Below are 12,354 nucleotides of genomic sequence, written 5' to 3' on the forward strand. Positions count from 1 at the left end.
TGCAAAGTCTAGGTAACTCGGTAATTGGTATTTTTAAAAAATATTATGGGCCCTGTAATGAGATTTGGAAGTTGGATTTTTTTAATAAAAGGGACATCTACAGGGTTGTTTTGTAATGAACTGTTTTAGATCCTTTGTTAGCAAACACTAAATTTAAATGTACTGCTTGTTTAGAATTATTAGCAAATGGAAGCCTCCTATTTATATTTTCAGTGCATAAAGCCACCTTCTTGCTTTACTTCAGAATAACATGCCAAGCTATTTTGTGTTCACTAAATTTAGCTATCAGTTAAACACTGCAGAAAATATTAGCGACTCAAATAAGTAGGCTTCTGGAATAGTTTTAACTGCAAGTGTGTTAACTTGTGTGGTGGTTTTAAATCATTTTTTCCAAAATAGATGTTTTTAAACACCACTTTATGTACTGAAGCATGAATAGAAAAATCAAGAGCTGAGTAGTTCACCTCCTTTATGTAGGCATAAGCCTCCATCATTTTAACTTGTTTTAAGCAGAAACTAAATAACATCATAGCATGGTAATTTCATAGATTGCTTAATTGGAGTAAGCTTCAGAATAAGAGAGTGAAATATGGGCTCTTCAGCGCCTTTTGTTTCTTTTTTTGTATTGAAGTAGTAGCCTACAGATGTAGTTTAAACATTATCTAAAATGTAGGCTTCTTTATCTCAAAATCCCAATGTGTTGCAGTACACAGATAGTTTAAAATATGTAGCCACGGGGAAGGGGAGGTATGTAAATGTCTTGAAATGGAGCAAAAGTATGAAAGATGATAGTAACAAATAATGTGTATGATGAGGACATACTTTAAAAATGTAATTCCTCTGTACAGTAAATTACAAATCTTGAGGGATTTTTTTTTTGTAATAAGAGAATTTATATTTGTAATGGTTTAAGAATTTTGTTTGTAATCTGGTATATAGAATTTTAACTTGGAGCACTTATGAGCAAGTAAGAGAGACTATAGTATCTGAATTTTCTTGGTTTAGGTTTCAACATTTTTCTCTAGAATTTTTCCCTCAAATATGACTTAATGAATTATGAAAAGCATCGTCAGTCTTGGGAAATTTAAAATTTGATGAACTTACCTAAAGAAGGAAGTGCAGTAAGAATTTAAAAAATACAAATACTTGCCAGTTCACAGATAATAAAATTTAAGGCCTTCAAAAGTAAGAGTTTTTGTTTGTTTATCCTGTCAGCTTTTGCCAACTATAATAGTTATATTCACAAACTTTTCATTTGTATAATTGGAAGTTTTAAGAAATTATTACAACTATTTACTATAGAAATATTTAAAATGTTCTTTTTTTGATATAAGCTGTATACTTGGACAAAATACATTGGCATCTAAAATTTGAGGTGTGTTAACACTGCTTTTTGTTTTAAAAATGTGGTTGACATTCAGATTTTTGAAGTGTTTTATGCTTCATATGGCTAAGTTGTAGTTTGGCAGAGTTAACAGCATAAGAATAAACATGCTGTAATTTTAAAAAATGCTTTGAATAAAAACTTATTTTAATTTACAGTTTAAAGTACATGTTCATTCTTAAACCCTTTACAATTTGTTTTTCTTTTTAAAAATATAATAGCCATAATATAAAAATCTAAAGATGGAAAGAAATGTCAACTATAGCCATACATTCTCCCATCATTATTATTTTGGTGCATTTTATATTTCATTCCAGTCTCATTCGAGGCATCATTTTAGCATAGTTAGAACCATCATGTGAATTCCTTTTTCTTACATTAAAATTATGGCCTTTTAGAATATAGATATTCATTTAACTTCCTCATCGGTTTCATTATTACAGTGTTAAAAATACTGGTGTAAAAAAGTATTAAACTATTGCCAGCTCTATCCCAGGCTTTATATTAGGGTAATCAGCAACTGGGATTTCATTTCACTTGTATCCAGGATGTGTTGAATCTGGGGTCAAACCCATAGAATCTACCCAGGGCCTGATTACTTTTCTGAGTCAAGCAAATTTAATTTTTTTATTAGTTATTTTTGGTAGATCTTTAGTTGTTTACTTGCAATGGCAAGGTTCAGCCTGTCCAGGCTTTGTGCAAAAGAATTTCACAAGCAACTCTTGAGTGTGAGTTGTGGTTTAAACAAAGTAAGGATGAGATTTTGACAGTGACTTAAGTTCCTGGAAGTATGTATATAGGAGCAAATTAAATGCAAATATGGTTAAGGCGTCTTTAAAAGTGACTTTAAAATAGTCTTAGACTTCCCTGGTGGTCCAGTGGTTAAGACTCCGAGCTTCCAATGCAGGGGGCTCTGGTTGATCCCTGGTCTGGGATCTAAGATCCTGCATGCTGTGCAGCATGTGTGTGTGGGGTGGGGTGTGGTGTGGTGGGGGGGAAGCAGGACTGTTTTGCAGCCAAAACTTATTTGGAGACTCACTGGAAACATAGTTGATCTTTTTGAGGCAATTAACCAAAATGACTTCCAAGTTCAGATTTTTGGGTTCAACTTGAATATGAATTTATTTTCTATTTTAAACAGTCTTATGTGTGTTTGTTCCTTTCCTGTTTTGGGTAATGTAGACTCTTCCTTTCTGGCTCTTTTGGTGCTAGTTATTTGTCAGAAGTTCTGCTTTAGTTCTTATCAGTACTGAAAATGTTTTTGGTTGTTCAGTGACTCCAAAAGAAAACCATTGCATGGCATCGATATAGTTAGGCTCAAATATCTATTTAACTTGAAATCTTTAGCTTTTCTAAAAAGTTGAAATTTCAGATGTTTAAAATTAATTATTTAGAATGAAAATACGGGACATTTAATTGAAAAAATGCTAGACCAGGTAGACTGGTCAGAGTAGGCAGTTCTGGGAGGCCCTCCTTCAGTTAACATGAACAATAACCTGATGTTTAGATGCACCCATGTAGAAAAGAAATGGGTAGGGGGAGAACCTGCCTTAAAGCACCCAGAGGCAAGAAAAGCCTGGAGACTTTGCACCCACTATACCCCTAGCCATTCCACTCCTAGGTATTTCCCGAAGATAAATGAAAATATACGTTCACACAAAAAAACTTGTACACGAATGTTCATGGAAGCATTTTTTTGGTAATAGCCCTAAACTGGAAACAACCAAACATGCCCACCACCTACCTAGTGAATGGATAAACAAATTGTGGTACTACTCAACAATGAAAAGACTCGAACATGGGTGAGTCACAAAAATAATAAAAGCGAAAAGAGCCTTGAAAGAGTACATGCTCATTTATACGAATTTTCTGAAAAGGCAAATCTAACCTAGGGTAATAGAAATCAGAATGAAATGGGGGGGGGGTCGACCAGTGGGACACAAAGGTCACTTTTTGGGGTGATGGAAATGTTCTATGTTTTGACTTGGGTGGTTACACGGGTGTATGCATTTGTCAAAACATCGACTGTGGACTCGTAAAATCTGCATTTCATTGTATGTAAATTGTCAGTTTAAAATATTGGAAAAAAAGAAAGCAAAACAAACCCTAAGTCTTAACGTTTCTCACCAAGGCAGCAGTTTGGAGGAAGGTAGGGTGTTTAAACTCTCCCAAACCCGTCTCTGTTCTCCTTTTAGACACAGAGAGTGGTGCTTTTGAGGACGAACTGCAGCCGAACCGCTCCTCCCGCGCCGGCAGAGTGGGGCGCCCGACAGGGCTCTCGGGCTTGCAGGGTTCCCGCCGTGGCCCTTCCTGTTTCGGCCGCGCCCTCTCCAGCGCCGGCCGGGGGCGGGGGCGGGGGCGGGGGCGGGGACGGAACTGGGGCAGCGCAGGCCGGAGTGCGGCCGAGACTAGCAGCTGCGGGACGTGACGGTAGGCCGCCAGGCCGAGGGTGCGGGTATGGACCACGCCTCCGCGCGGCTGCCCTCCCGGGTGGCCAAGCTACTGTCTGCACTCTTCTACGGGACCTGCTCCTTCCTCCTCGTGCTGGTTAACAAGGCGCTGCTGACCACCTACCGGTGAGGCGGGCGCCAGAGGTCCGGGCGGAGTCCGCGGAGGCCCCCGGCTGCTCCGCGGCGACCTGTCCCGGGACCTTCCCGTTACGGCGCCGCGCTGTCCGGCGGGAGCTGCCCCGACCCCCGAGGTCCCCGGGTGGGGGAGAGCGGCGGGGCTGCCCCTGCCCTCGGTGCACCTTGGCCGCGCCCTGGTCAACGGGCGGGCGGGAACAGCGAGCGGGGAGCCTCACTGCTGACTCCCGTGCCAATGTGGGCAGCTGTGTGCTCGGCACGTGGACCACGTTTTCACAGGGTCGGGACCTTCAGAGTGTTCTGGAAACCAAACCACAACCTAGCAAAGTCATTCTACGCTCAGTGAGTGCGGGCACACCTCACCGCCACTTACTGCTGTAGGACATTCCTCGCAGCTGTGCTTGTAGAGCTACCTCCCAGTGCTTTCACAAGTGCCGGTGAGCTGGAGCAAGTGATCTGAATGTGTTCTTCAAATGTGACTGTTCTTTATACAAATCAAGATGTTCAACCATCAGAAAAGTCCTGAGTGGATAAGTTTATTCGCATTGTTTGACCATTCATTCTCAGATTATCAGCATGTTCATGGAAAAATGGGGAAAACAATTAAAAATCCACATTCTATACTTTTTTGGATGAATGTGCAGTAAACCAGCAAATTTGTAGTTCCTTGAACCTATTTGTAAAGACTAGAAAATCCTGTTTAATTCTCCTTTCGTTGTATTGGCATTGAAAGAGCTGTGAATTTAGACCCAGCTCCACCATTTAATAGCTGTGCCTCTTAGGCCAGCCTCAGAGTCGTTTTTTCAGATGCAAAAGCTGGATAATTAAGACTCTGTGTATTACCTCCCAGATCTCTGTGCGAGCTGTCAGAAGTGAGGGCTTCCTGTAAACTATACTGTGCTGCGAGAATGTAAAATCAGAATTCTATAAAGAGCCCAAAGAGACCTTAGAGTATCTTCAGCCCAAAGAGACTGTCAGAGTATCTTCTTTTTATTTTATGCTGGCAAAAGCTGAGACCTACATGAGCTTGGCTGGTTCCACCTCTAACAGATATTTACCAAGCACCTACTATGTGCCAAGCCCATCCCTGGCACCAGGGAAGCAGCTGTGAAAAACGCAAAGCTCCTGCTGTGGAGATTCCATATCAGCGGTAGAGACAGAAAATAAACAGGTGGGCTCATGAATAAGCAAGGTGATTTCAGGTATGCTATGAGAGTGCCTGGGGTGGAATGGTTGGGGTTAGAGCATCATTACACAGAGAAGAAAATGTGCTGAAGTGGGCATGAGCTTCGCCTGCTGGAGGAACAGAGAGAATGTCATTCTGGCTAGAATGAGCAAGTGGTAGAAGGTAGGAAAGACAACGTGGAGGTGGGCAGGGAAGGCAGAATCAGTTCCTTCATTCATTCAATAATATTCACTAAGCACCTGTTATATGCCAGGCACTGTTCTAGGCATTTGCGATACAGAAGTGAACAAAGCAGATCAAAATTCCATATGTCGTGAGGCATCCATCCATATTCCTGGAGCATACCCGGAGCCTTCTAGTGGATCAGTAAATAAACTGGTAGAATTTATATTAAGTCAGATGCAGCTGTGTGGTCAGGAGAAAAAAATAAGGAAAGGGAATTAAGGACTATGGGCATGGGGAAGAGTTTTCAGTCTCAGCGTGATCAGTGAAGTCTCATTAAGGAGGTGACAGTTGAGCCAAGGGATGAATAATGTGAGGGAGATGGGGGAAGAACATTCCAGCATGGAAGAGTAAGGAGTTTAGGTGGGAATGGTACTAGATAGGGTCCCAGGGTAATGGATTTCTAGATTGTGTAGGGCCTTCGTGGCCACTGCGGAAGCTCTGAGGGAGCTTCTGGAAGGTGTCAAGCAAAGGAATAACATGATCTAACTCCCTCTAGCTGCTGTGTTGAGAGCAGATATTGGGGGACCAGGGTGGAGGTAGAGAGACCATGATAAATAGTTTTCATTTTAGTCTAAATGCAATTGGAAGTCCCTTGGAAGGTTTTAGCATGGGTAGGGACATGGCATCATTTGTATGATTAACAAGATTTCTTTGGCTCTTGGGTGGGTGAAAAACTGATGGTATTGGAGCCAGGAATCGATTGTAATATTCTAGATAATTTTAAGTGGTGGCTTGGACTGGGGTGGAGGGTAGCAGTGGATATGGAGGGAAGGGATGGATTTGGGATAGTTTCTGGTGTTCCTAGGGCTATTGATATTCTTTACAAGGTCTTTTCGTGTGTTGCAGCATGCTTGCTGGTGTCCATGGGGAACAGAAACCCTCCCTCAAAGAAATTAGAATGAATAGATACATAAACATGGATCATTTAATATACAATGCAAGCAAATGAAAGAAAAAGAAAACTTAAACACCTACCGTAAAAAACAAGAGAATGCTATTATAGGCTTTTGGGGAGTGTTGACAGTTATGTCAGTTGAAGTTTGAAGATAAGTCTCTGCTTTCTGCTCTTGACTGAGTAGTGTGCTCACTGACCACGGCAGTCAGTGCCTCCAAAAACATGTGTCTTCTTGTTGGAAGCAGGACCAATAAACACTGGTTAAGTGCTGGGAAGATGAAGGATAGTGTCTGACCAGAAAGAATTTATATGAGACATCTCATGCTCTAGCCTTTTCATCTTTAAAATTTTGAGTTCCATGATTGAAGGAGGAAATTGAGTTTTTATCTCAGCAAGGCAAAGCCCCTTATAACCTTATAAGCAAATATTTCACATTTCTGTAATGTAATATACAGTTGGAGGGCCCTGTTCAAAAAACATTGTTTATTCTCTCATTTCAAAATAGTTTAGGAGCACGTTTTTGAGGGGAAGAGGGTTGGGGTGATTTGGTTATAACAATAAACCATAGAAATCTGATCCAAACATTAGCTGTTTTGAGGACAGAATGTTGTGTTGTAGGATAGAAGGAAGGACCTTTCTGTAGTCACCTAATTTGCAGGATTACGGGAACGTAGCTCAGGGGATGTTTTTTTCTCTTACAGTTTGAGTAGATTGTGTCTGGTTGGGGTACAAGACTGATGGGTGGTCTTAGTTATTTGTTAGTTTTAGGTCGTTGAGATGCTAAATTTACCTGGCTGGACAGAGAGAGCCTTTGAAGGACTTGGACTGTCAGACCCTGTTGGGGTGAGACGGAGAAGCACGAATCTGTGGCCACTTGGTGACACTAGTGGTTCTTCGGAATCACATTCATGAGGGTTGTGCAGGCAGTCTGGAGTTGTTATTTTTGTTGCTTTTTTTTTTTTTTTGTGGCACGCAGGCCTCTCACTGTTGTGGCCTCTCCGGTTGTGGAGCACAGGCTCCGGACGCGCAGGCTCAGCCGCCATGGCTCACGGACCTAGCTGCTTCGCGGCATGTGGGATCTTCCCGGACCGGGGCACGAACCCGTGTCCCCTGCATCGGCAGGCAGACTCTCAACCACTGCGCCACCAGGGAAGCCCTTGTTGCTATTTTAATACTGCTCTCTATGACATGTGAAGATTTACTAGTGATGCTTAATAAAAAATATAAACTTAGCTGTATTCAATTCAACAAGTATTTGCTCCATATTTGCTGTGTGTCTACTTTTATGCAATCGAAGGCTTTAGGATCATTTCACACAGTGGTTTCCAAACTTGCTTGGTAATGTGAATCACTTGGAGAGTTTTTTGTTGTTTTTTTTTTAAAGCTATTGAATCCAAGTCTCCAGCGGTGAGTGCTGGAAGTCTATATTAAAGAACAAAAACAACCCTAATTTTCTCTTACTCTGATGAAAACCGGCTCTCTCCCGAAGATGCTGTTCCATTTGACCCCTGGAAAGGAGCTGGATCCTGGTCACACCCCAGGTGTGGCCAGGAGGTGGGGTTGAGTCCTCGTAGCTTCCCACTGCCCCTGCTCTGTGGAGAGTCCAGACTCAGCACTCACTTTCTGTCCTCTCTGTAATGGCTCCTGAGCTTCTGTGGCTCATTTAGTGGAGTCCTGGTATTCCTCTCCACCCAGACTCGCATAAGCCTTCAGGACTTTGGAATACGCACGCTGAACCATCACAGCCCGCCTTGTCCCACATCCCGTGGTCACTCCTAGGGCCATGTGCTCAGTGTGACCCTGCCGGCCACTCCAGTCCCTGTGCAGGATGTCCACGCTCTGCGCTGCAACCCAGCTCATTTCTGCCACATCACCCTTCAGGCATCCCTTCCCTCCTGGTCCAGCAGGAGGGCCCCTGCGCTGGAAGCCACAAGGCTCCTTTCCAGCTCCCGTCTTGTCTGGTACTTGTCCTGCACAGCCTACCTTCTGCATCCTTCCTTCAGCATTGAGCAGCTCCGACTGTCCTGGGAGAAAAAACACTTCCGGACTGGCTGGGTTGATGTTGAATTGATGATCACAAGCCTCAACCGGCTCTAGTACCACCTGCTAGTTTCTTCTGGGGGATTGCTTTCCTTGTCACAGAAATGACTCCTTCCCACTTTCTCTTTTACCCTGAAACCTCCCACACCCCCATCCTCCACTCTCCTCTGATACTTCATTGAGGAAATTGAAACCGTCAGATGATGTCCCCTTCCTGCTATGATGGAGGGAGCATCTTGTTCCTGTGGAAGGTCCAGCTCGCCACTTCTGGATGTCCCCTTCTCCCGGCTCCTTTCATCATCCTCCTCTATTCTGCGTCAGCAAGCTCTCTCTACCGGCTTAAAACATGTTTAGGTTTCTCAAGCAAAAATAACCCTCCCTTGATCCACATGAGTGCTCATTTCTCTGTTCCTTTCAGAGTCCGACTCTTCAAAGAGTTGTGCACACATACTGTCTTTACTTCCTTGCATTCACTCCTAAAATAATTCAGTTAAAATCGGGAGTTATTTAAATACAGAAATGTACAAAGAAGACAGTAATAATATTGCATATTCCCACTACCTAGAATCAATATTTTGAAATTTTTTTTTGAAGAAAAGTCATTCTGTGTGATCATTATAAAGAATTCAAACAAAAGAAAAATATTAGGGTAAAATTTAAAAAATTACTAAATTGACATTAGGCAATAACTTCAGACATCTTTTTAGATAGATGGATGGATTGGAGAAAGATTAATAGACTGAATTACTTTTTATATAAAGTATATATTATAGATGCTACTTATTTACTCATTTCTTTATAAATTGTTTTCTTTAATCCAAAACGGAGTGGGAAATGGAGTGGGGGGGGGGCTTTCATTTAATTATTTAATTTTTTGAGGATCACCTAAGTCCCTCCACCACTTTTTATTATGAAAAGTTTCAAGCACACAGAAAAGTGGAAAGCAAAGTACAATGAACACCCATACACATACCCCTGAGGTTCAGTAAATAACATTTTGCTATATTTGCATTTTCCCCTGAACCATTGAATATAAGCTGCATACATCATGACACTACACTCAGATATTTCAACATGCCTCTCCTGAAATATGGATATTCTCCTACATAGTATCATTTTTGTTCTTAACAAATTTAACAGTAATTTCCTAAAATAATCTAATACCAAATCTATAATCATTCCAGTTATTCCCCAAGATGTTTTTATGGTTGTTTTAAACATTTGAATCAAGATCCAATCAAAATTCATGCAACGCATATAGTTATGTCTTTTTAGTTTATTTTAATCTAGAAAAGTCCCCCGTTCCACCTCTTTCCCCTGATACTGAATTTGAAAAGCCTGGGCCAGGTGTGTTGTAAAGTGTCCCATATTATCGGTTGTCTGATTTATTTTTTGAAGTCTCACTTAACTTACTCTCTGTTTTTAAAACTGAAAGTTAGATCTAAAGGCTTGATTACATTCAGATTAAACATTTTTTGGCAAGACCACTTTATAGCTGACCCTGTAAACTTCAGCTTGCATCATATGAGGGACTGTGCTACCGTTAGTCATGCTGGCTGTGTTTGAAGGCTTACTTAAGGTGAGGACTGCAAGTTGCATGTACGTATGAAATGTAGTTTAACTGAATTGAATGGAGAAAAGAGAAATTAGAGTTCAACAAAAAGAATTGTTGACTTTCAAATATATATATTTTTCAATTTCTGATGGTATATATGGCTTCTCTGCTATGAATGATGACATTTGCATACTTCTTCCCATGTTTCCTCCCCTCCATGTCTTCCTTTACAGTGTAGCATCCTGTTGTGTAATTATAATCCCACAGTTGTTTGAATCTGTTCCATATTAAATGGATACAGTAGTCAGCACCCTTTTATCACAGTGTCCCCATTCCAGAGTTCATTATTTTGATTTGATTCCTAATTGGTTGATTCTGATGTATGGTAGTATTTTTATGGAGAGTTCATGGCTACTGTATTAATCGTGTTGAGTATTCTTAACAGCTTTTTCTGCAACAAGTGTGCTTTTAGATCTGGAGAGTTTACTTATTCTCCCCATGTCAAGGAAACAAATTTGCCTTTTATCTTTTAATCATTTTCTCTCTTTACTGAGAGAACAGCACAGCAATTAGCCCTCTCTGCTGGTATCTATCTTCTATATCTGTTTATGTTTGAGAGTTTGTCTTTTCCCTACTCATTCGCTGTGATTACCTCATCTTGGTAATTCAGTTTAAAGCAGTTGCCATTTAGTTCTGTGTTGTTTCTAAATGGTTCATGTGGCAGTTATGTGTGTTTTTTCTTACATCTTTATTGGAGTATAATTGCCTTACAATGTTAAGTTAGTTTCTGCTGTATAAAAAAGTGAATCAGCTATATGTATACATATATCCCCATATCCCCAGCCTCTTGCGTCTCCCTCCCACACTCCCTATCCCACCCATCTAGGTGGTCACAAAGCACTGAGCTGATCTCCCTGTGCTATTCGGCTGCTTCCCACTAGCTATCTATTTTACATTTGGTAGTGTATATATGTCAATGCTACTCTATCACTTCGTCCCAGCTTACCCTCCCTGCCCCCCATGTCCTCAAGTCCATTCTCTACATCTGCATCTTTATTCCTGTCCTGCCCCTAGGTTCATCAGAACCTTTTTTTTTTTTTTAGATTCCATATATATGTGTTAGCATATGGTATTTGTTTTTCTCTTTCTGACTTACTTCACTCTGTATGACAGGCTCTAGGTCCATCCACCTCACTACAAATAACTCAATTTCGTTTCTTTTTATGGCTGAGTATATATTGTATATATGAGCCATTGTATATATGAGCCACTGTATTGTATATACATTGTATATATATACATTGTATATATATATATATAGTATATATATTGTATTGTATATATTGTATATTGTATATATATTGTATATATATATATTGTATATATTGTATGTATTGTATATATTGTATATTGTATATATATATTGTGTATATATATATATATATATATATATATATATATATATATAAGCCACATCTTCTTTATCCATTTATCTGTTGATGGACACTTAGGTTGCTTCTATGTCCTGGCTATAGTAAATACTGCTGCAATGAACATTGTGGTACATGACTCTTTTTGAATTATGGAATTCTCAGGGTACAGGCCCAGTAGTGGGATTGCTGGGTTGTATGGTAGTTCTATTTTTAGTTTTTTAAGGAAACTCTTACTGTTCTCCATAGTGGCTGTATGAATTTACATTCCTACCAACAGTGCAAGAGGGCTCCCTTTTCTCCACACCCGCTCCAGCATTTATTTGTAGATTTTTTGATGGTGGCCATTCTGACCGGTGTGAGATGATATCTCATTGTAGTTTTGATTTGCATTTCTCCAATGATTAGTGATGTTGAGCATCCTTTCATGTGTTTGTTGGCAATCTGTATATCTTCTTCGGAGAAATGTCTCTTTATGTCTTCTGCCCATTTATGGATTGGGGTTTTTTTTTGATATTGAGCTGCATGAGCTTCTTGTATATTCTGGAGATTAATCCTTTGTCAGTTGCTTCATTTGCAAGTATTTTCTCCCATTCTGAGGGTTGTCTTTTCGTATTGTTTATGGTTTCGTTGCTGTGCAAAAGCTTTTAAGTTTCATTAGGTCCCATTTATTTATTTTTGTTTTTATTTCCATTTCCCTAGGAGGTGGGTAAAAAAGGATCTTGCTGTGATTTATGTCATAGAGTGTTCTGCCTATGTTTTTCTCTAAGAGTTTTATAGTGTCTGGCCTTACATTTAGGTCTTTAATCCATTTTGAGTTTATTCTTGTGTATGGTGTTAGGGAGTGTTCTAATTTCATTCTTTTACAAGAGGCTGTCCAGTTTTCCCAGCACCACTTATTGAAGAGGCTGCTTTTTCTCCATTGTATATTCTTGCCTCCTTTATCACAGATATGGTGAACATATGTGCATGGGTTTATCTCTGGGCTTTCTATCCTGTTCCACTGATCTACATTACTGTTTTTGTGCCAGTACCATACTGTCTTGATTACTGT

General features: G+C 40.4%; 1 protein-coding gene across 1 annotated transcript in view; it reads left to right on the top strand.

The window, feature by feature from the left end:
* Window positions 1–3,182: 3,182 nt before the first annotated feature.
* Window positions 3,183–12,354, top strand: part of SLC35D2 (solute carrier family 35 member D2) — a 78,136-nt gene continuing 68,964 nt past the window's right edge. Inside the window, exons 1-3 of the mRNA XM_029203444.1 lie at window positions 3,183–3,186; window positions 3,580–3,641; window positions 3,797–3,960. Coding sequence (XP_029059277.1) covers window positions 3,183–3,186; window positions 3,580–3,641; window positions 3,797–3,960 — 230 coding nt within the window. The remainder of the gene's footprint in view (window positions 3,187–3,579; window positions 3,642–3,796; window positions 3,961–12,354) is intronic.

This window comes from Monodon monoceros, unplaced genomic scaffold, assembly GCF_005190385.1.
Source record: "Monodon monoceros isolate NGI ecotype Baffin Bay Population unplaced genomic scaffold, NGI_Narwhal_1 Super_Scaffold_5, whole genome shotgun sequence".
NCBI lineage: Eukaryota > Metazoa > Chordata > Mammalia > Artiodactyla > Monodontidae > Monodon > Monodon monoceros.